The sequence below is a fragment of the Terrapene carolina genome, unplaced genomic scaffold (genome assembly GCF_002925995.2).
Source record: "Terrapene carolina triunguis isolate 2854851 unplaced genomic scaffold, T_m_triunguis-2.0 Scaffold85, whole genome shotgun sequence".
Lineage (NCBI taxonomy): Eukaryota > Metazoa > Chordata > Testudines > Emydidae > Terrapene > Terrapene triunguis.
The window spans coordinates 41,827,822-41,852,487 of NW_020664436.1; the positions used below are offsets into that span (position 1 = coordinate 41,827,822).

At 43.1% G+C, this 24,666-nt stretch overlaps 1 protein-coding gene across 3 annotated transcripts in view; it reads right to left on the minus strand.

The window, feature by feature from the left end:
* Positions 1-4,718: 4,718 nt before the first annotated feature.
* The window catches only part of SASH1 (SAM and SH3 domain containing 1), a 164,636-nt gene continuing 144,688 nt past the window's right edge, over positions 4,719-24,666 (minus strand). For all 3 annotated transcript variants that reach the window (XM_026649769.2, XM_026649772.2, XM_026649770.2), the window contains 5 exons: positions 22,357-22,507; positions 20,205-20,318; positions 9,877-11,003; positions 7,036-7,167; positions 4,719-6,140 (listed from right to left, as the gene is read on the minus strand). In XM_026649769.2, the coding sequence (XP_026505554.1) occupies positions 5,880-6,140; positions 7,036-7,167; positions 9,877-11,003; positions 20,205-20,318; positions 22,357-22,507 (1,785 nt within the window). In that variant the 3' untranslated portion in view covers positions 4,719-5,879. The remainder of the gene's footprint in view (positions 6,141-7,035; positions 7,168-9,876; positions 11,004-20,204; positions 20,319-22,356; positions 22,508-24,666) is intronic.

Here is a 24,666-nt window from a genome sequence, read left to right on the forward strand (position 1 = left end):
CAGTTGCAATCCCGGGAGGACGGTCAATCTCTTACTTCTAGCCAGCCGTGCAGTGCCCTCTGGTGCACATGCACAGCAGCAGACTGCACAGCAGGTATTGATCAGAATTGAAACAAACTAACAGGAAGAAAAATAAAACGATCATGTTTGGCAATTTACTTCTACACTACTGATGTTTATGTGCTACATTACTAAGGCTAAATAGTTGTGACGAGGAGCTTTGCTTAAGCAGGAGTTACAAATCAACTGTCAGGGTCAAATCCAAGCCATGATTCTTCCTTACGTCACCCCCTGATTGAAAAAAACGCTGGCCAGTGAAGGCTACCTGAAACCACGATCTACCCTGGATATTTTGTTCATTATTGGATCCAAGAGATATAAGTGACCATTAATCTTAACACATTGAGTGCTCTTCAGGGAAGGGACTGTGGCCACAATGCAGTGTGTATCTTGAATTAGACCCCATGTTTTTATTTGTTGTATGAAGCTACTAATACACTTTGGGTGCTATGAGCATGATAGAGAATAGAATACCATGGGGGACAGATGCATACTAATTTCATACCCATTGTGAAGTCCGTGTACTATCAAGTAACTAAGCATGATCCATTGTTTGGACTGGAAATAATGTAGCTAAAGGGCCAGGCAACAGTAAAATGCTTAAACAGCGTCCCAGAATAACAGTGCTATTCAGTCTTGTTGCTACTATATGTAGAACTGACTTTTTAATGAGGTATATCTTAATCTGATAGAAATCAAATTTCTGATTGCAAAATGGTTAATTTGAAGCAAAGTGTAAACCAGATTGCATTTGATAGAGGAACCAAAGGATTTGTTTGAATAAGCCTGAAGCATGTCCTCATAATCAAGCTTTTCTGAAACGTCTCCCTTTCCCATTTCTCCTGACTGATTCTTCTCCACCTTGCTAAATCCAACCTGCTTTCTAGCGTCCTGGGTCAGCACCTGTCGACTCTTCTTTTGTCTTCTTGCTTCCTGTTCCCCTCTTGTCACAGCTCACTCTGCAACACGCCTATGCCCTTTGCTGATATTCAAGCTCCAGGACAGCCTGAGGCTGTATTTCCCCAAATCAAAACAATTCCGCATAAATCCAACTGATCAGACCTGGAGGCACCTATCTGCTCCCTACAAGTATCACTGTCTAGTGAGCTGCTTCTTTGCCTTTTATCTAAGGCCCAGGTGGCCTGCACTGTGACTTCAGTCCCAGCCTCAGACCCAACTCCTGGAAGGCAGCTGATTAGTCGCAGGTGGGTCTAAATCCTCCTCCGTTAAAGGGCCAGCCGATTTTGTGACACAGTGATTCAGGCATGCATAGCATTGGCAACAGTTGTGTGGATTCTGCGTTATCTGTCACAGTTGTCTTTGCATTTCAGAATCTTTGTAAACTGGGGCTGGGGTTCCTTTCTCTCCTGTCTAGTTTGTATGGAGCCTTGTATATGTTATCTCTGCCTTCATGCTGGAATGGTTGTGTGAATACCAATAGACGTAATCAGATCCATCACTTGGGAGACAGCTAATTAGTCGCAGATAGGGGCTAAGCTCAACTCCCTTAAAGGGCCACCCAACACTGGAAAAAAGTCCGCCCACGCAGTTTACAGAACCTAAAAAAGTAGCTTCATTTTAAAATGCACCGAACACCACAACACTTAGTGAAATTGATGCAGCACCAGTGAAAAATGGCTGCCTTTTGGGGTTTTTTTTAAATATGTCTGACTTCAGGCACCCAAGTTTGAAAGTGTTGCCTGAAAGCACCGCCACGTACCCTACAAAAGGAAAAATTCAGCAGTGAGAACACTGAATGCTGCTTCTTTCAACTGAAGGCAATCAGTCAGTCTCTCCATTCCATTCACTTTCATGACAGAGTTCAAAAAAAGGAGACGTATAAGACTGAGGAAATTTATTTACTTTTTGTCTATGAACAGTATGACATATAATTATAGACAAGGTTTGATACACAGGAAAACCCTTTTGTCAACTTTTTTTTTTTTTTGCTAAATGAAAGAGCACAACAATCTTTACACATTCATATTGTTGTTTTCTTTACAATACACAGCTTTCTCAGGTTGAAGCAAACTGTAAGAACATATTGGGTACTGGTATATTACAGCTACTTACATCATTTAAGAACAGCAAATGGAGAAAAATAAGTTATTTAAATACTGATTTCATATACAGAAAGTGCAACATTGTTAGTTGTTACATAACTTGCTTGACAGTTTTGTTTCCCCAGAGGGTGTCAATTAAGGATGACAGTATCTTGGACCAAAAGTATTATTTATTCTAAAAATAATACAGTACAACTGTACAGCCGTGACTTGGTGAATTGACCTCTATTGCTGCTCTTAGGGAGAATGACCTGGCTGAATAATATAATACTTAATGCCTTTGATCACATTCCCATGCTCCCAGTCTCATCCAAGAGCACAGGGCCAGGGACATGGAGTATATCCTAGCTACTCAGATGGTAATACATGGGCATTAATAGGCGCTTACAATTGTAATGTTGCTTGTTAATATTTTGGGAATGCTTCTTCCCTTACTAAATAGCTTTTCAAGTTAGAATTGCACACAGTGGACACAGAGCAGTACTTGTCTGAGCAGAGCGGATTAGGATTTCATCAGCAGGCTTCTTTTGTGCTTCCCAATAGCCAACGAGCTAACTTTTGCTTGGAGTGTTGCACTTCAAAAGGAAATTGTAAAGAATAGGATATTGTTGTTACACCAGGCAATCCCCCACCTGTCCATTGAACTGCACTGAAACCAGCAGGAGAAGCTCACACTGAGCAGTGTAAGGCTTTTCTAAGATCAAAATATATGCTAAAAATATAACACAAAAGAAGACTGAATGGCAGACTTTAAAAACCAGATCAAAGAGCAATATTAACAACAAAAATCTCAAGGAATCCAAGTCAGAATGGCCTCCTCATGGCAAAGTCGTGATAGGTGTGTTTTGATTTCTCCATGCTATTAAATCATTCAAAAGGCATAGGAATTACAATGAGTGTTTGGGACATGGAGAGCTTCAGAAATCCAGATTGTTTCCTTCTCTGCTGTGACTCTCCCTCTGTTATTAATCAGGTTGGGGAAAAAATGAACGTGAGGGATTTTTTAAATTATATGACTTCCTTTTTCCGTGATGAGCGGAAGTTGTTTTCCTTTTGTATCAGACGATGCTTCATACTCAAACTGTGCATAGTAAGCAGTCCCTTACCCTTCTGAACTGCTAATGGGTATTCTGCAGTCTGCTTACTTTTAATCATTGGTGACCCCAGCTATCAGTGGATGTCTCAGCACTCCTTCCAGCTACTGCTTTCTATAAGGCTTCCCTTTAAGCCTTAGAGCAGGATGACAGACAAATCATTGCTATAACAACCAAGGCCCAAACACTTTGTTCTTTTGTAAGAGTTTAGCCACCTGTGCAAAACATTCAGTTATGTCACACATTCCCTGATGCTGTCACACTAGAGCAGGGGTAGGCAACCTATGGCACGGGTGCCAAAGGCGGCACGCGAGCTGATTTTCACTGGCACTCACACTGCCCGGGTCCTGGCCACCGGTCCGGGGGGCTCTGCATTTTAATTTAATTTTAACTGAAGCTTCTTAAACATTTTAACAACCTTATTTACTTTACATACAACAATAGTTTAGTTATATATTATAGACTTATAGAAAGAGACCTTCTAAAAACGTTAAAATGTATGACTGGCACACGAAACCTTAAATTACAGTGAATAAATGAACACTCGGCACACCACTTCTGAAAGGTTGCCGACCCCTGCACTAGAGCTTACTAGTTCTCCAGTTCCCCAGAGAAAAGCACTAATAAGGTTTTAGACAAAATCCAGAGGAGCTCTGGATCCAGAACAATTTCAGATGATATGAGGAAGTGAATTAGTTATGCTGTACACATTGGGGTCTTTAATTCTGATGGCAGAATTTAGGGCAGAGGTGATAAAAATAACAGAGGCTGGTGACAACTGCAATTAGGTAAATAAAACTGACACCTAATATTACACTCAGAGCTAGATTATCACCATAGGTAAAATTTACAGCGTACCTGATTTAGGGTAGGCAATAATAATAGTGCACTCTCAGCACTTCATTCATCAATCTGAATGCACTTTATCAGGATGAGTAAGCATCATTATCCTCGTTTTATGAGTGGAATAATTGAATCTCAGAGAGGGGAAGTGACTTGCCTGAATTCACCTGGCAAGCTAGTGGCAGGGCTGGTAATAGAAACAGATTTCTAGGCCTGTGCTCAGATCACTAGACTACATCTTTCAAGTCACCTGCCAAAGGAAAGCCTACTCTGTCTACAATGAAGAGTTTCCACTACTGTAAGTTAAAGAAAAATACATAGGATATAGACACCAAAGAAAAAATCTAATTAATGCTATTCATGGTGATTTGTATTTGGTATATAAAATGAGTGCCCATGTACAAAAATAAAATCTGTTAGTGTCCACAGCGGAGATTTTACAGTGGGTTAGACAGAAAATAGGATCATTATTTTATGGACAAAAAATGGTTTGTCCAGCATTTCAGAACGACACTTTCTTCTGAAGAGAAGATATTTCAAACACTCGATACTGGGGGACATCAAGTTTTGTAAAATTACAGCATAATTCATAAGACTCTGAGTTTTTTTTCCCCCAGGCAGTGAAATTACTGCTCTGATACTTTCTATGGGACACAGTTTGCTTCTTCGGTGCATTTTATTTCCCCAGGGCAACCTTTCATTTGAAGAAACCAATGTTTTGAATTGATATGGTCAGGATACCAAGTCAAAGCTGCAGTATAATGATTGACAGTATAACACAGTACATAAAAATATGATTAAAATGAAAAGCAGTTACATATATACAAGGCAAGATAACTTTGAACATTTTAATAACAGCAGCAAATGCAGACCGCTGCGAACAGTTAGCCTGACAATGGAAACTCTGCATTTGCAAAAGCACCTCTACAAACAGAAGATGTTACGAGACAATCTATAGAAGTTACTTTAACTGAAAATCACCCTAAGTGCCATGGAACGACGACAGGATGAAGCAAGGTTGGATACAGATAAGTGAACACTAGATAACTGCTGACAAGCTGATTTTAAGGCAAGTAAAAAAAGCTGGTTGCGAGAAAGCAGTTACAAAAATGACCCCAATTCTATACACAAAAGGAGTTTTGGACTCTGTTAGGTTAGTTGTACTGGAACAACCGGAATGGTCAATATTGTAAACTAATTCCAATCCATTATTCTGGCCTAGCTAAAGGCTCTGTGGTCTACAGGAACTATACCAAGCAACAGAGAGGATGACAAAAAAGGGTATGTATTTAGCATTTGATTGCTAAAACAAACAAAACAAGCAAACAAAAAACCCAAGAAGATTTGCTAAACAGCTTTTGCCGGTGAGCTGCACCTTGGCTTGTACGTGGCTTTCAGGGCTGACTCTAGGTAACTGGGACCCAGCTTTACAAAAGGCCTTCTATTCATAGAGACCTTGCAACAGAAACAGGGCTGACAGCGGGTGTAGCTGTCACAAACTTGTGGAGAGTGTGCAAGGGTCCCTTAGCTTAATGGTCACATGGGGTGCTGTCTAACCACAGGCTAGCCCTGTGCACTTTCAGAACTAAAAATACGTTGTTGTTGAGGACTAAGGAAGTACCACACTTCTGTTACCTGGCAGTTGCTTCTTTTCTCCTTTAGTTGCTAAAGACAGAAAAAAGGAAGATCCTCTGAGGAGTTTATTTGCCTATCCCTGGGATCCACTTGCTTGATCCCATTTGCTGTGTGGAGAAATTAGGGCAAAACTGGTGCAGTAAGAAGCAGCGGGGTCTCAGGCAGTGCCACATTCCAGAGCATGTTAAATTGCCTCTGGATTGAGGGGTTTGAAGAGTCTTGCTGCTGCCAGGAGCTTGCTTATGTGCCTCTCCTCTGTGATGCCAGCTTCTTGAAGGCAAGTTTGTGACAGAGAAGGCACTTTGCTTAGCGTGTTGAATCCTGCTTCTGTGAGTGAGCTAGAATACATAGGCAGGCCAATAGAAACCAGCCAGTCAGTTATAGATGTGATATGTCCAGGGGATACAGGTTTTCGGCAGATTTCAGTGAGCCCTCCGCTCGGAATCTGGATAGAGACAGAGAAAAAAAAAAGTAACCTTTTGACTGCTTAGTTTACTCTCAATCTTCCTCTGCACCTCCCAGGCGGTAAGAATTTGATAGTTTTAGAAAAGGAATGTTTCAGACCTTGATAGCTATTTCTCCTGTGTGTGTTAGGCAATGAGAAAGTCATTTGCTGACCACCCATTCTACTCTTTTTAACTGGTTCCCAATATGCTGTTAGTAGCTGGTCGTAGAAATATAGGGCTGGAAGAGACCTTGAGAAGTCTGTCCCCTCAATCTGAGGTAAGACCAAGTATATCTAGACCATTTCTGACATGTTTGTTTAATCTGTTCTTAAGAACCTCCAGTGACAGGGATTCCAGAACCTCCCTTGGAAGCCTGTTCCAGAACTTAACTATGCCTATAGTTAAAAAGGTTTTCCTTTCTAAACTAAATCTCCCTTGCTGCAGATTAAACCCATTACTTCTTGTCCTACCTTCAGCAAGTATGGGGAACATTGATCCCCTTTCTTTTTATAACAGCCCTTAACATATTTGAAGACTTAACAGGTCCCCGCTTAGTCTTCTTTTCTCAAGACTAAACCTGCCCAGTATTTTTTTTTAATCTTTCCTCTTACATCAGGTTTTCTAAACCTTTTATTATATTTGTTGCTCTCATCAGAGATGCCCAAGACTGAATGGGCAGGGCGACTCAACTCCACTCTCAATAGTAGAAGTAGTTCCCCTCCAGCACAGAGGGAGGGAGGGGTGAGGGGTGGTATGCTCTGCTGCTACCTGTGCTGTGTCTCTGCGAACATAGACAGGATTTCAGTCTCCCAGGCGATGAATCCAGTACCCTTCACCATCATTCAATTAACTATGTATTTATAAGCAAAGAACGTGGTATACAGAGACACTCACTGCCATGCGGTGCTGCTTCCTCAACTGCTTCACCCGGATTTGGTCCATGTTTGTAGCAACATCCTTTTCAGGCTGCTCTAGGTCTTCAGAGTATCTCTGCACCAAAGCTTCAGGAATCCCACAGCGACCATGCTGCAAATTGCCATCCAGCCACGCAGGAGGAAGGAAGAGGGAAGGTAAAAAAAACCCAGAAGCAATACAAATCAACAAAAGATTTCTATACAAACATCAAACACAACATGACAAGGGGAGCTTTAGATTTCTCTGAGAGTCACAAAGAATGGGGTTTCATTTAGTGTCAACAATACCTACAGAGGAGCGTTTGGGACACTGGTCCATAAAGCCTTTACCATTATACATCCTCAAAGGGTGAAATTCTGGCTCTACTGAAGTTAAGAGCAAAAATCCCCTGGACTTCAAACAGGGCCACATTTTATCGAAAGTCTCTCTGTGCCATCAAATAGTTCCACCAGTGAAATCTGCCTCTGACAAGTTGTAGGGCAGCACACGTTTTGCCATTCAGAAATTTTACTAGATATTTTGTTATTCTTTGGCTTAGTCAGAAAACGACTGTCATCAAGGCTGGAGAAAATTGATCTGATCACTATGGATTTTCTGGTTCTTGACTTGTACAATTTGGAAGATGTCTGACAGATTTAGGGGTCCTCTGGAGATAATGATCAGAGTTAGTGTTGCATTAGGAACATAGGAATTGTCAGACCAGTGGTTGATCTAGTCCAGTATCCTGTTTCCAACAATGAGTCAAATAGGCAATTCTGGGGTAGCCTATGCGAAGGAACATTTCTTCCTAACCCCCATTAGAAGTTGGCTTTTGCCCTTATGCAGTATATATTTTATACCCTCCCAAAACCTTTGGTGTTTTTTTGACCTCTTTACAATTATATTTCTATTCTTCACATAAACAGATTCATATGCACTTCCCTCCAGTTTGGGGACTGATATTCCAGTCAATAAGAGATCCCTCCTCATCCCTAGCCATTATGCCAGAGAAGTAGTAACTTCATACGGGCTTTCAGATGTATCACTGAATCATTTAAACAACAGGGTAGCAAGAATACGTTCATAAATTACCTTTAATATCCAGTGCAAATTAGAGCAGCTCTGAGAATGGGGGGTGGGGGGAAGAGGATGGAGAGGAGGCAGGAAGTCATCTATGTCCCTCCCCCTGAGTGCATTGGGTAGAAGGTGAGGCATACTTGAGGATATGGTCCTGTGTGTGGAATCTAGTTTACACTAAGCTAGATGTGGCTGTTCAATATTAATATTATTTGTATTAAGGTAGCTTCTTGGAGCTGCAATCCTGGACCAGGCCCCATTGTGCTAGGTGTGATACAGTAAGGCAGAGTGCAAACGCAGTCTGTGTAGGACAAACTCTGCTCCATTTCAGCCCCGCACTAGGCAAGAGTGGAGTGGGAAACACCTCTTCCCTCCCAGCAGCCAGGAACATGTGGAGAGAATGGGAGATGAAACTGTCTTTTCATCATACCCTTTCATTGCATCAACTCATGCAGCTGCTGCACTACGATGACAAAGTGCTGTCACATATCAGTGGAGTATCAAAGCACTATCGCAAGATTAGGGTCTGTCCCTGCAACTTCCGCAGTTAGACGCACTTAGGGTGGCACATCGTTGCCTTACATCATTAAAACACAAAGCATTTAATCGGATTGACTTTCACCATTTATTCTCTTTGTATCCTTGTTGCACTTCATCCAGCATGAACAATGAACCTCAACTGATCAGTTTCCCTGCTCAGAATCAGCACTCATTTGAAGTGTGTGTATACATGTATTTCTCCCAAACTTTTGTTCCCTTAAAGGGTAATTGCAAGGTTTTTGGTCAGAAAAAAGTGGACATCAAAGCAAGCTGACTAATAGCTAATGCCTGTTGCTGGTTATGTAATTAATGGTAAGTCAGCAACACTGGGTGATTAAGCTGGCTCCACCCACTCCTCAAAGTGAGATGAGGTCCTGATTTTCAAAGGAGCTCAGTTCTCATTTAGGCACCTATTTACAGGTGATATTTTCCCAAAGTGCTCAGCACCCAGCAGCTCCCACTGCTACGCTTATGGCTCCATTTTCAATAGCTCAGCACATTGGGTGCTGAACCCTTCTACAAATTCCAGCGAAGGTCTCTGAACCCACCTTAGTTCTGAGAAGCATCACTGGTGTGAGAAAGGAAGGACAGAATAAATGGGCGGACCTGTGCTGTCTTTCAAAGGAATGGCTATGGAGTAATCAGGGTCAGCCTGGATCCCAAACTCATGCCCAGATTCCCATTTCCAGGAGTTGCCTCCTCGTTAAGCCCTCTTGCTGAAGAGTAGGGAGGTATGTGGTTCTATTCTCTCTCAAACCGTATAGTTGGAGAAGACAAACCCATGCTGGAAGTAGCAGAGCTTGCAGGAAATGCAGAGTTCAAAGTAGGGTGACCAGACGTCCTGATAAATCGGGACTGTCCCGATATTTAGTTGTTTGTCGGGACGCATCGGTGGGGACGCACTCCGGTGTTTTGGTTTTTTTTTGCTCCGCCGGCGACCCCCCTCCCCCATGTGTCCCGATATTTTCTTCCTCTCATCTGGTCACCCTAGTTCAAAGCAGCAAGGCCCCAAACAGCTATTTACTTTACTGGTATTGAAAGGCTGCCTTTGGGTGTGAGGCCTGATATACACAGAACGGACTGTCAGACTAACAACAGGGCGCCTGAAAGATATTTCCATCTTTTCCAATGATTTATAGCAGACAAATAATGCACCAGATACAGTGAAAAGTGAGCTGTTATAAAGACCAGAGTTAAAATGTTGAGACATTAGTCCCTTCTCACCTTGTCTGAATATGGTTCCTCTGTGAGATCAATCTCTTCAGACTGCAACTTGTTTTCTATCAACATTTCCAGATCCAGTCCTCTAGTACAAGAGACTTTCCTGGCTAAAGCAGGGCCTAGCTTTACCACATGTTGCTGAATGCTAGCAGTCTCAGAAAGCTCAGCTAGCCAAGGGGGCAGTGTGCTTGGTGGGGTACTGGGCTGCTCAGAAGAGGGTCTACAGGCAGGTACTACACGGCAATCAATGGGGCTGGATGGACTGGCCCTTTTTACTGGCAAACATGGTGCATCTGGACTTGAAAGGGCTCCACTTAGGGTCAGAGGGGGATGATATAGTCCATTAGAAAGGCGTTCTCGGCTTTTTTTGGCAGGGACTGGTGGTGGCTGTGAAGGATTTTTTGACTGAATTCTTGCCTCGCTCACGCCCTTTACCTCAGCTTTGAGACCTTCCTTGAGGACTGGAGAGTTATTAGCCCTTTCAAGGTCATGACTGCTTTTATGATGATTTTCCAGAGGTGTCCTTGTTACGTTGTGTGTAACTGAAGTAGGCTGAGCCTCCCAGCGTTTAAGCAGGTACTGAGTAGGAGTCCCACATGAAGTCTCTGTTACTGAGCAGTCCAATTTCCTAGCTTTTCCCTTCTGAGAGTCAGCAGTTCCTTTACTTTGCTTAGGTAGATTCTCTTCTGCCCTCATGCCACCCCCAGGAACCTTAGGCTTCAGGACGGACCCAGTTGTCTTTTTTGCTACATCCAGTGCATCCTGAGGGAAAGAATCTACTTTCTTACTAGTGTTCGGTAGGTCAGTGCTGGATTCTCCTTGGAGGTCATCCAGTGAATGAGATCTTGGCCACTTGGCCACATTCTGGGTGCCATCCAGAGTCTCACAGCTCCGGCAGACAGCTGCTGGTAAACTTCTGCGGTTCTTCTTCAAACCTGTGATGCTTGAAGGCTTGATGCAGCTCTTGGGAGCATGATGAAAGCAACTCAACCGGATTTCCTTCTTTCCTTGCTGGAGAGCTTCTATCGATTTAGTCAAAGGCAGAGTTGGATAACTTGGCAGTTGGTTTCTGTTAAAGCAGTGCTCACTGGCTGACTTTGTGGGCAACAGACAGGTCCTCCGAGTCTTGCCTAAGAACAAAAGACATTACAAATCATTGGAGGAGAAATGTACAAAAGAAGCACTGCCAGGAACCTGCATCACCACTAAATGCCTTTGAAACACAAGGATTCTTCATTGGTAACTGAAGACATGTCTATGTCTTGTCCCTTTTTTCTGGTGTCTCTGCCTATGCTGCACTTCAGTACAGTTCTGCCCAGACTCATTTGAGAGCTTCTAGTTTGACTTAGAAGAGCTGCTTAATATCCCTAAGTAGTGAGATAAATTTAAGATAAATTCTAGTCTTTACCCAAATTTGCAAAGATGACATGGTCCAGCTGGCTTAATACACCTTTTCTTGGTGTAGCTACAGCCTATACATTATGGTAACAGATTTGACCTCTACAGAGAAATAACTTATAAAATCAGACAGTTTGTGCATGTTTGTGGCTACATTAGGTCAATAATTATTTGGTTTCTAATTATGCTTGAGAACTCACTCTTGAAGAATGGATTTTTATCCCTTAATGTTGTATTTCTTTTGAGATAATGTTTATTAACTAGAATTATGACAGACTTGCCATCCTATTATCTCACGGTTTAAATGTGCAGTGACCTGTTTACAAAGGGAAACCATGAGGCAGTTTGAATTGTTTTGGGACTGCTATTGCACTAGCCTCTTTCCAGGGCTGTGTTTAGCAGTTGAAGAATTTTATCAGAGAAATGTGTCTTATATTATGAAAGGGAGAAGTGTTTCAAATGGACTAACCTTAGCATTAGTCTTAAATCAGAATGTCCTCCTCGAGTGGAAAGACCAGGTGGTATACTAGTATTTTATGTTCACTGTTTGAGACAAGATTATTTTATAAGAGCATGTTTTGCATTTTCCATAACAGGCATGGCTCATGGATTGGTTGATGGAGATGACAAGAAGCTCTGTAGATCTTACTAAGAGATGCAGCCTCTTTTTTTAAAGTTGTTTTTTTAAAAATAAGGCTAGGAGCACAGTAAAATGTAGGGCAGTTAATGAATGATTGTTTGGATCATTTTAGATATCCTGAACTGGTGATTTTTACTACTTAGAAAAACAGAAAAGCCCACGTACATAATGGACTTTGTACATCTATCGCCCTATAAACATACATTCAATCTTTTGGGTGCTGTACAGACTTTCCAGGGGCTGGATCCAGAAGGCCATTAAAAACCTCCCATTATGAAAGCAAAATGCTCCATATTCAGCTCCAATCAGGAACCCAAAACCTTCCCACAAATTATGTTTCCAGCAGGTCCCCCATATCTGGGCTAGGATAGATGAGATTGGGTGGTCTTTCAAAAGGTTGAAGACCCAGTCATTGTGAACTCTAAGTCTCCTGTTTAAACAAGGTGTCTGAAGTGTATCAGCTGGTTGCCTCTATGGTAAAAATCATACAAAGGGGTGGGGGAGTCAGGTCTCTAAGGTATTCAAGACCCATATCTATTTAAGTCTTTTTAGAATCAACATCTTGAGATCCAGTGCAAATCAAGACACACAGTAATAATGGGAAATACTGCTTGGTTAGGAGGCTGCTGCATTCTGCACTTTCCAAATGGGTTTAAGGTGTACCTTTATCTAGAGTTACCCTAGTCCAACTGGAAATGATCAAAGCATGCATAACAGTCATTTTTCCTGTTAAATGGTAAAAACTTTGAACTAAATCCTACAGTCCTTACAGCAAAACTGCCAATGGTGACAGTGTGAGTTTTGTCCAAGACAGGGTGACATAATCAGCCATTGTGTGAGCAAACGGGAAAAAGCACACTACAAAAGAAAAAAATATCAGAGCCACGATGAGCAAGACACCCAACTGGTATAAACTGGCATAGCAACATTGACTTAGTGGAGCTCTGCAAATTTACACCAGCCAAGCCTCTGGCCCTATATCTTCAACCCTCATGGGTATTTTTTTAATCTATGTGCTAAACTAGTACAAAATACATAATATGTGTTTCTTTTTTTCTCCAGATGGAACTTGGCAAATCAGCAACTTGGGGTCTTTTTTACTCTGCCCATTCACTATTTGTTATGGGGCAGCTCCCTTTTATGGGGAGTTAGGGCTGTCTGCCCATAACTGCCTTGGGAAGGCCCCCCCTAGGGAGCAACTGACTCCCCCAAGTGGCTGATTAGTAAACAAGCACCTGGATCTAATAAAGGACACCCAACCTCAGTTAGAGGGGAGTTGCAAAAGGAGACAGGAAGCTCCGGTGGTGACAAGCTCCCAGGAGACACCTGAGCAGGGAGCCTAGAGGGCTAGCTCTTTGGGGAACCCACCAGAATGGTGATCCAAGAGAGGGGAGCCTCCTAGACAGAGAGCTGCAGTCAGCGGGCATCCCCTGGTCTCAATCAGACACTGTCTAGAAGCCCAGCCTGGCCAGGATCACCTGCTGTCCCTGGAGAAGAGTTGCAATGGACAGACGTCTCTGGACCCCTGACTCCAGAGAAGGATCTTACTCGATAGGGGCAAAGAGCCTAACAGCAGGGGCAGAGCCTAGAACTGAGAGAACCCCTGGGGAGGAGCCAGAGTGGAAGTGAGCACTGGACTCAGGTGGGGGAACAGATGGACAAAGAATGACAGTCACTCAGCTGAGAGGTTGAGGTGAAAGTTTTGTTCATGGTCTGCATTAGCTTTTCTGTTAATAAGAGAGACCCTGCACTGGGGTGGGTGGGGGCAGGCTCTTTAGCATCTAACAGTCTCTATGGACTTGTTGCAACCCTGTGTGAAGGGGAAAAAAATCAAATAAGATCCCACCTTCAACACCACACCCACTTGTGAGATGGTGCACCAGCTCAGCCTGGAATGAGGACACTATTAAAAAAAACAAAACTATTTAATCGACTAACCCAAATATCAAATAAGGAGAGTAGAGACTAGTTGTTCCCATCCTTGCTGTGTTTGGTCAGCTGTCCAATCTCATGAATAGCTACCTCATCATGTCCCAACGATTGCTTGCTGGTTTAAAGTGTTTCTACTCCAAAAAATAATTCTGTGAGAATGACATTGTGGGCATCCTGGTTTATTGTTCCTCAGTGGCTTCCATATGAAAATTGCTCAGTTTACAGTTAAAAGTTGGATTTTTCAAACCTCCAGTCCTGCAGGCTCAGTCTTAGATCTGACTGTCAGGCTGGGTTCTTTCTCTCTCATACTTCATGGTCAGTAATATAAATTCCACAGACCAAACTGTGCCCTCCAGTTACATTTGTGCAATACCATTCATTAGCCTTCACTGGGTGTCTGCATTAGCGCAGGACACACTGAGGGCTCAATCCTGCAAAGTGCTGAGCACGTGGGCCCCAATCTGCAAAACACTTATGCAAAGTGTTAATTCCCCTGGGGCTATTCATGTGCTTCAAATTAATATAGATTTGGATCTAGCTAAGTCAGGGGTCGGCAACGTTCGGCACGCAGCTCGCCAGGGTAAGCACCCTGGCGGGCCGGGCCAGTTTTATTTACCTGCTGACGCAGCAGGTTCGGCCGATCGCGGCCTCCACTGGCTGCGGTTCACCGTCCCCGGGCCAATGGGGGCGGCAAGAAGCTGCGGCCAACACATCGCTCGCCCGCGCCACTTCTCGCCGCCCCCATTGGTCCGGGACGGTGAACCGCGGCCAGTGGGGGCTGCGATCGGCCAAACCTGCCGCGTCAGCAGGTAAATAAAACTGGCCCGGCCCGCCAGAGTGCTTACACTGGCGAGCCGCGTGCCAAACGTTGCCGACCCCTGAGCTAAGTACTTAAACACTGTGCTTAACTTGAAGCACATGAGTAGATCCATGGGAATTAACATTAAGGATTTGCATAAGTGCCTTGCAGAGTGCTCAGCACCTTTCAGGATCGAGCCCTTGCACAGTGGAGTTGCACTGATGGTGTGTGATTAGCAAAGAACCAAGCCTGACTTTCAGATCCCAGGAAGCATTATCAAGGATGACAGATTAACTTGTTATATTTGTGCAAGACACAAATTTGACTTGGGATCACTGCCTTTATGCCCTTAATGCCTTTTTAGAGTGAATCTTCACACTGAACACCCACTTTCAACCTTACCTATCTTTCAGTTATTTGAAAGGAGTCTTTTTAGGCCTGGATGTAGCTTTGTCAAGGGGCATAATGAAAGGCAACTAGACTGGTCATCGCGTCTTGATTAGGCCAAACTCAACTGAAATAACATAAGCCAGAGGTTTTATGCAAAGTTTTTGCATATTTTTGTCAGAGTTGCACTGCACAACTAACAAGGGTAAAAATCAATCAAATTTTCGTGACTGAAAAGTGCAGGGACAGATCTTGATTTATTTTTCATGGATGACAGATGCAAGGTCATTCTCAAATGATGCTTAGGCGTTTGATCAGAATGGTGAAATCCCCTCAAAGCAGGTAACAACCCAGAGTGACAGCACATACTGTATAGTTCCTTTCTGAGTGACCAGGACACCTTAATATTTTTAAAGGCAGAACTGAATTTTCTAATGTCAGTGCAGGTGCAAAAACTGATGTTTGAAAGCTGTTCCTCAATCTAGAGAAAAACCAATTTCAGCTAAATGGCACCAGAGTCAGTGGTATTAGCCAACTAATTGCTACCTAAAAGGAGGCTACATTCAGAGATTTTAGAATTGAGTTTCATTCAGATTTAAAGTGTACTACTTTTAAGCGATGGATAATTCCTTTCAATACAACTTGCATTCTGAGCATTCTGGAAGATACTAAGACTTCTGAATAATGCATAGTGATTGCTTTGGATCTGAATCCTAATACATTTCATGTGCCTGCTAGATGGTATTTGGTCCTGCCATGCGGGCAGGGGACTGGACTCGATGACCTCTCGAGGTCCCTTCCAGTCCTAGAATCTATGAATCTATGAATTAATGGCAGGACACCATGTCTCCAAAACTCCACACGTGCAAAGAAACAATTAATTTAATCTAAGAGGAAAATTTGTTTCTTACACTCTCTCGCCTGCGCCTCATCAGGCAACTTACAAAACATGGCATCATTTCAGGAAGTTGCAACATTTCAGTAGAAATACAGGAAACCTCCCTCCAAAACGGGACTTAATGTTACGTCACAAGGGCTGCTCCATCTGTTTCTGAAAGTGTGTCAGAAAATGATGTACTCCTCATTCAGTGCCCGTACCTCCGTGGCAGCATGTTGGAATCTAGCCTTTCATCCAGGGGTGGGGAAAGGAATGTGCTTTTCTGTTTAGTTTTTTATCTGCCTGTATGTTTACAGCTCCGATTGTAATTCATTTTACTGTCTAGGCTTGCTGTGAAGTTTACACATCAAAACCCATACAACTTCTTTTGGTTCTGAAGTATTGTCTAGCCAGTGACTTGTTTTTACTACAACACCACAACCTGGTCCCTGCACCCTTGTTCCTTCCTTCAAAGAAAAATGGTACACGATTACTGCACAAGTTAGTCCTTGCAGGTGCAGATGCGTTAAAGGGTATTTATTAACTTCACTTTGTTAGCAGTTAGGAAGAATACACTAAGGAGCATGACTGTGCAAAACAAGGCATTTGAGAATGGAGGAGGGAAAGCAAGGGGCAGAATGGCAAGGAAAACAAGAGAAAGAACAAAAAAGTTTCAAATGTATGTAGCAGCAGATTCTTAAGCTGTTCTGCACAGGCAGACCCTAGCATTCCTGCAGAACAACTTGCAGGAGACGGACCCAGTTGCTAACAGGAATAAAACCAGCTCTAGAAGGAGTTTGCCCATGAAGAAAATAACCCAACACAAAACTATTCGACATATTAATTAATAAAATGGCACTCAGCTTCAAAATTGTTTTAAGAGATATCCCCAAATGGTGCACTTCTCTGAGAAAGGTAGCAGAGTCATTACTTGGATGGAAGACAACGGGCAAGATTGTGTCTGTTACAATCGGGTAAATCAGGAGGAACTCCTATGGAGCTATTATATTCCTCCTAATTTACACCAGCTTTTCAGAATCTAGCCCAACATTTGCCAGTATTATCGCATTTTTAAAGTTCAAAGTGACTGTGTAACCAGTGATTTCTAAATTGACCATTTTTAGGGTCAATATTGTTAGTATTAATTCATTCTTATGAGCCTTGTTGTTATTAAGCAGCCTGACACCTTTCATAATCCTTTTCAGTGCTATCGATTGGCAGCATCATCTCTGCACTGTTGGGCTAAATGTGTTCAGAAAGATTTAGGTATCTGGGAAAACTGCAGTGAGTGATACAGGTAGTCTTTAGGTGTTGCCCTTCCTCCGACTGTATGGTAGAGTCTCGAAGCTTTATGTATGTTTCCATTTTAGGAGACGAATCTGAGGCTGTAAACTCAGGCTATAGGACTACTTTACACAGGCCAATTCCCCTTCTAGATTGCGGTTCAGTATTTCCTGTTTGGGACAGCAGTGCCCAGGCTCCCTGTGCTACTTCCTGGAATTAGAACATAAATGAGTCTTTGACTCTATATCTTCTTCCTCAAAAAGAAGTGCTCAGAAAGCTGTATGTACCAGGAAGAATGTCAGAGGATAGACGTGCAATGGTATCTGGGGGGAAATTTTTTTTTTGGGGGGGGGGAGGCTACAGCAGCAGATTTTCAACCCTTCTCCAATCTTTATTTTGAGGAAAATCACCCTGCAGAGGCGAATACTCAAAACCACACAGAACAAGGTCAGTTAAGGATGGCCTGTCTGCCCTAACTCCAGATTTCATTAATTTAACTTTGGCTTTGTTTTCTGTGGTTACATTTCCTTGGGTTTTTACATTTTTACTGACACAACAAAGATGTGATGGTTGGCACAACAAACAGTCATGGCTTCTTCTCTCGTCAATGACCGTGTCAACTGGTATAAATACAGTATTAAACAAAGTGACATGGCTACCTGCCTTGTCATTTCTTCTTGTGTTTACTTAGAGAGGAAGGATGATCCAGTGGTTAGGGTTCTAGCCTGGGATTTAGGAGATCTGAGTTTAAGTCCCTGCTCCACCAAATTCTTCCTGTGTGACCACAGGCAAGACACTTCATATCTCTGTGGCTCAGATCCCCATTTTATAGATGGGGGAAACAGTATTTCTCCACTTCATAGACGTGTTATAAAGATAAATACATTAAAAAGTGTGAGGTGCTCAGATGCTTCTGTCATGGGGGCCTGCCATACAAGGTACCTAAAACAGACAAACAATTCTGCACCTACTGATATAGTATGTAGCAAACAGGGGTTTGTGTTCAAATTGTAATAGATTCTCTGAAAACTTGGAATTGATGCCAGGAGGATTGATATCCACCCATAACAGGGGTCTGTTCTTGTCATTAGAAAAAGTAACTATCCCCCATCTGAGAACCTGCTTCCTTCTCAGAATGCATTTCCCCTCTCTGTGAGAAAAGCAGATGATGATTGTCTGGTTGTTCATTATGTGCTTGTACTGGGCTGCTGGTTTTCCTCACTTTAACAGAAAAGAGGCAACTGAAGAATGTATTTTGGAAACAAGAAGCATATAAACAATGATGGTCTGTGGACTTTGCAAAGAACACGGGACACTCTTCAGACCAACCAACTTTGACAGAATCCTTTCGCCACAAGGAGAATGAATCCAGTACAGATGTTACACCCGGAACAGTTTCTCAAAGCAAGCACTGAATGCACTAGTATGTAGAAATGGTATAAAAGTGCAGCAAGCCAAAGTTGAACAGCAATACAAAGCATTAGTGATCTCAGTTCTGGAAACCTTAGATAGAAATATTAGTTTAAACATAAAAGCAAGCATTCGGAAAGCAGGCAGGCAATGACAATTGCTTTGCAAAGATTTTATTAAACTAAAGAAAATGTACAGGCAGCAATTTAACCCTAATGCTAAAGCCTTCATTAGGAGACCTCTTATGAATATAAGGGAAAGAAAATCAAATATAGGCTATGTAATTTTTACATTTTTTTTAGAAACATATGTAAAGTAATATTCATTTTTCTTTCTTTAGCACAATATACAGATTTCAGTCACATTTGAAATACAGTCATCAAAAGCACCCACCTCTGCAAGGGAATTAAATCAGAGAGGTCGAGCTGCTTTGGTCAAGTGACAATAACGATGTAGTGCAGGAGGCTCAAGTTCAGGAGACAATTCTGATCTCTTGCTCTCTGAGGCCTGTGGAGTTTAGTGCATTAGGGAGTTGATGCACTTGGGTTCCTAGCATATGGTGATTTGTGTTCCCTACATGAGTATCTTCAAATGGTACATTAACAGAGGAGACACTGACTCAGGGAAAGACCTTCTACCCCCACCCCCTCAACAGCTGGAAGAAGGAGCTGCAGCCACAGCTACCTAAAAGGGGGAATAGGGTCTTTTGAACCGCATTCTTGGTTTCCCATTTGCACCGGCCATTGGTGATAAAGCCCGGCAGATGGAGGCAGAACCAGAACTCGGATGTCTGGAGTGACATCACCAAACTCAATTGATCAAAAGCAATTTAACGGATAACAATTTTACATCTTTTTATACAACAAACCACCCTCGTTCATACAACTGTTTGTCTTCTTCTAAACATGGGACTGTAGCCTCCACTGAGATCTGCCTTGCCATTCAGTCACCATCTCCCAGCGTCACAAGCCAGGATAACTGGGAGTCTACATAGTAGGTGGTTCTTGCTCTCCCATCTTGCCCACATTTGGATTCAATTGACTTGCTGAGGTTCATGCAAATGCTCTAACATCTCAACAACAGGCCCCTTTGACGGCAGGAGGATGCAACATGCATCTCGAGCAAACACACAAAACCACTGCCCAAAATAGAGAACATTCATTTCCAAAGGTTGTTTTTTTGTTAAGGCTGTGAATAAGTCCTCCAAAGCCCCAATGAGAAGTGAAGGGAGTTCCCCATTGCCAATACTCCCTTAACAAGAACTATGAATATGAGAACCAGTCTCAAGACTACAACAGGAGATGGAGCAGGAGGAAGATAGGGTGGGGAGGGGGAAGGAGGCGGCCTGGTTTTCTCAGAACACAATCTCCAGATCATCTGCTTTTCTTTTGTAATCCTATGTCCTCTGTCAGTGCTAGAAAGCAGCAACACCAACAATAACAAAAATCAATGGCTCAGGAAAAGAGAGAGAGCGAGGATGAGGGAGTGAGAAAGCCAAGTATGAAGCAGCTCCGCTTTTAGCTGGAGCATGGAAGCAGAAAGGATGCAAAAGTCATCTGCACACACAGGCTGGGCATGTCAGTGATTCTTTTTGCTCTCATTACCATTCTCCAGGTTTTCACTGCTTTCATAGCAGCCAGAATCCCGGGGGGAGCATCTGCTCAGTCCCTGGCCTTCTATGAGAAGTTTCTCCTGAGACCCCGACTGGTCGCTGTTACCTGGAGGAGGTGAGAGCGCACAATGAAATAAAGGCCATTACACACGGAATCTGGTGCAGGTTCTTGGGCTAACCACTTCCTCTCCTCCCCAAACACTTACTAGCACCCACTGCGTCAGCCCAGATATCTGAGCATTAGGAGGGGATAAGGCTCTGTGGAAAGTAATCACAATGGGGAATAATCACCCGAGAATGACAGGCTGGATCTAGACCCAGTATCACAGCTGCCCAGAGCTGCATGGGGCTGTGAGTACTGGGGTTTATGACTCTGCACTGGGAACAAGGAGGGAGGCTGCTAACTAGTTAAGTGGGGAGGTGGTCGCTCTGTGTGGTTTGCAGAGAGCGGCAGAAGAGGGCACCGGAGAGGTTTGTTGGGGAAAGTTCACTGGCGCTGAAGGCGACCAGGAGCACCCAAGACTCACCACTAGACTAGAACTTTGCTCAGGACTCCTGAACTCTGTGTGCAGACACATTGCTCGGTGTCTGCCCTTTCAGCCTGTGCTACCACTGGGCCCATGGGGCCTTGGTTTGGATGCAACCCTGTTCTACTGCTCCCCCTATATTTCCCCTTGTTGTTTTTCTCCTCTCATCCCTCTGTAAATAAATATTTCCCTTTTTTATATCCATTGTACTTTTCCTGTGGGTGGGTGTCCACTCTGGGGGGTTTGGAACAGATGCCCCTGGGGTAGAAGGGATTTTTCCTGCTGCATTCCTGTGCGCGCCTTCTCTTGGCCAGAGCTGCCTGCAGAGCAGACTCCATCTTGGCCACGAGGGCGCTAAAGTTACAAGTGTGAGAACAGTGACATGAATAAAAGAAAGTGCAGCAGGGACTTGTTTAATGGGATAGTGTCAAAAGCCTTTGATCAAATAGCTGACCTATCCTGCAGAGGGAAGCCAGGGGAAGGATCAGATGGAATTACTAGTAATTCTTCCCCATAATGGGGCAGAGAGTGAGTGGGAAACTAGTGGTAAGAATTCCTTCCTCCCTGGCTCTGTGACTATCCCCAGCACTCCCAGCAGGGGGAATCAGGCTGTGTGCTGGAATCCAGGAATTGGACCTTAGAGTTTGGTCAAACTGTTTTGTACAGAAACTAAATTCAGGACTGGAGAAATCAAACCACCAATTGCCTGATGCACAGCTGCTGTTTATGTTGTGTTGTGTTATGTTCTTCAACAAAAGCCAGAAACTGCTAGTCTGATGCCTATTCTCAGAGCATGAAAAAAATGTAATTATGGAGCAGACACAGAAGCTGCTGCTCACACAGGCTCCAGCTGTCTCTTTCCCACTCCACTTCTTGTCCACCCACATCACACGCAAGAGGAATTCATTCTCTTCAACCCCCCTCCAAATAATGCCTTACATTTTAAAGCCAAAGTGGAAGGTCACTATAAAAAACTATTACTGCAAAAAAAGTGAACATACTAAATCAATCTTGTAAACAATGAGGTAAAAATCATATTAGGTGACAAAAATACCCCAAACCAGAAAGGAAAAAAGCCTAAAGTTTGTAATTTGAATTTATTCCTGGGGAATGACAGAAAAGTTAAGGATGGCTCTGTGAAAATAGTGTAGACTAATTGCAAACGGTACAAGGAGAGGTCCGAGGAGAAGGGAGAAATGGCACCGTTTGTGAAAGTGTAAACCTACAGCACAAATCTCTTAGCAACAATATTGGACCCACTGGCTGTGTTAGCAACACTTGATTTCCAGATGAATGAGCCCCATATTGTTCTATGACTAGAACCCTGACTATTCAAGCTTAGCTGATGTATTTTTTCTCTTAAAAGTTACACACACACACACACACACACACACAGGACAGAAGATTTTACAGGAAAATAAATAACTGTGGTGGAGTGCAATGCAAATGTAAAACCATCTGCAATTCCCTAGAAGCCTAGTTATTTAACATAGGCACCACAGAAATGCCTAGATTACATTAGACAATATCAACAGATTCCCTCAACTAGTTTCCTCTCCCAGAAGTGGTCAAAAGAGCCCTCAGCAGGGCACTGGTAAAAAGCCAAAACCCACTTACTATCATATTCCTGTAAAAGCTCCACAGCTGTGAGGAGAACAGCTCTGTGCTCAGGGTCTCGGATATTCAGCTCATCCAAATCTTCCTCCTCCAGCAGTTTGAAAGTGTCCAGATCTTCATAACCATTGAATAGAAAAGTGGGCATGTGCTCCTGTGTGGGGGAAACAGGAAACTAGTGAGCTGTACAACAAGGCAAAAGATCTACCACCGGAAAACAAAGGAAAGTTCAACCAATCTGTGCCTATCTAGGCCGTTTCTTCTTCAGCTTTATCTTCCTAACAGATTATTATTTATTACTAGGAATCAACTGTAATACAAAGAAAAGACCCCCCCCCCCATCCACCCTATTTACTGTAAACGCAGGGCCTTTGTTACTCAGGGCATAGGAGGGGCATAACAATGTACATCCACAGACGATACCAGTTCCTCTTTCTTACAGTGGGATAGGTCGTTTAGAAGGCTTAGTTTGTACTAACAGGCTCTGTTTTGATATACCAGTTTTCTTGGAACTGCTGTAAATTCACAGTGTCAATTACAATGCCCTCAATATGCCATGGCATGCACCTATTCATAGAATATTAGGGTTGGAAGGGACCTCAGGAGATCATCTAGTCCAACCCTTTGCTCAAAGCAGGACCAATCCCCAGACAGATTTTTACCCCAGTTCCCTAAATGGCCCCCTCACAAATTGAACTCACAACCCTGGGTTTAAAGCAACCCTGGGTTTAGCAGGCTAATGCTCAAACCTCTATTATGGCAGATTCTTTCTGCAACAATATTCTCAATGGGTAATATTTTCAAAAGTGCTTAAGTCCCATTTTCAAAAGTGAATTAGGCACTTGGGTATCTTTCCAAGAGACACAGGCTGTTAAGGATATGTCTACACTGAGATTAAAAACCTGTGGCTGGTCCGTGCCAGCTGATGCAGGCTCACAGGGCTTGGGCTGTTTGATTGTGGTGCAGACATTCAGGGTTGGGCAGGAGCCTGGGCTCTAAGACCCTGCAAGGTGGGAGGGTCTAAGAGCTTGGCCTGAATGTCTGTACCACAAATAAACAGACCCTTAGCCTGAGCCCCGTGAGCCCGAGTCAGGTGGCACGGACCAGCCACAGGTTTTTAACTGCAGTGGAGAAATACCCAAAGTGCCTCAGTCATGATCCCCCTGTTTCTTTTTCTTGAACCTCTAAGATTTTGAGACCAGAATTTTTAAATTGGGCTTAAATTATTGAGCTAAGAGAAAATATAATGGACACACTTGTTGCGTAAGGAAAGACGAGATTACACCGTACTTTTGCATTTTGCACAGCAATACATCACTGTCATGGTGCTTTCAATGGCTTTCAGCGGGCAGTTCCATAGCTTCATACATTCATTGAAGAGAAACGGTTGCATAGGCATAAGCCTTGGAAGGAATTTACACATGGGATTTTTTTTTTTTAAAACTGCTTTAAATTCAGGCTTTTAAAAGAATTAAAAGTTCATTTTTTAAAAAGAGTGCTTTTGTAACCCCCACACCGCCTGGGTGTGGTGTTCTGTCCCATCTAGTGGCACCGAGACCACTTAGAGAGAGTTAAATGAGTCTGCTCTACAGCCTTAGCTAAGGGCCAGTTGGCTTTTAGCTCATGCGGTAGAGGCTCATGCAGCGCCAGAGGCCCCAGGTTTGATCCCACCTGCCGATGACCGAGGTCTGTTGGCGTTACACTTTAAACAAAGTATTCCAATAATAGGAGAAATCACTGAAGCTATAGGCATCTGTGTTTGAATTTTATTCCCTCTACTCTGCAGATCCCTTAACTATGAATTAACAGAACAACCTATTTTGGCAATGTAAGAAAAAAAATAAAACAGAGGGAATTTTTCACTACTGCTAAAAAAGAATCAGTAGTTTAGCAAATGCAAACAACCATATAATAAAGAAATTATAGGACTGCAGAGTATATAAATACTGTCCTAACCATTGGCATAACCACCTTCCTAAACCTTCAGTGCCACACCTGCTGTTGGATTTAGAATCCAATCTCCTAAAACAGCATGCTACGTGGATGCACAACATATCACATCTTTTCAGTAACAGAGTAATAGGAAGAATAAACTACAGGCATAGCAGTTTATCTCCAACGTGTCTGACCTTGAGCTTCCTGGAACAGGGCCTATCAACTTCCTTATTAAAAGAAACAGTAACCTAATGTCCTTGGATATATGCTAGGTGTGACGGGTTGGATCACAGAAACCCCCTTGGGAGCTGCCACCCGATGTGCCAAGACTGCCCCTGCTCCTGTTTTCCCTGCCAGCTCAGGACTCCAGCACCCTGT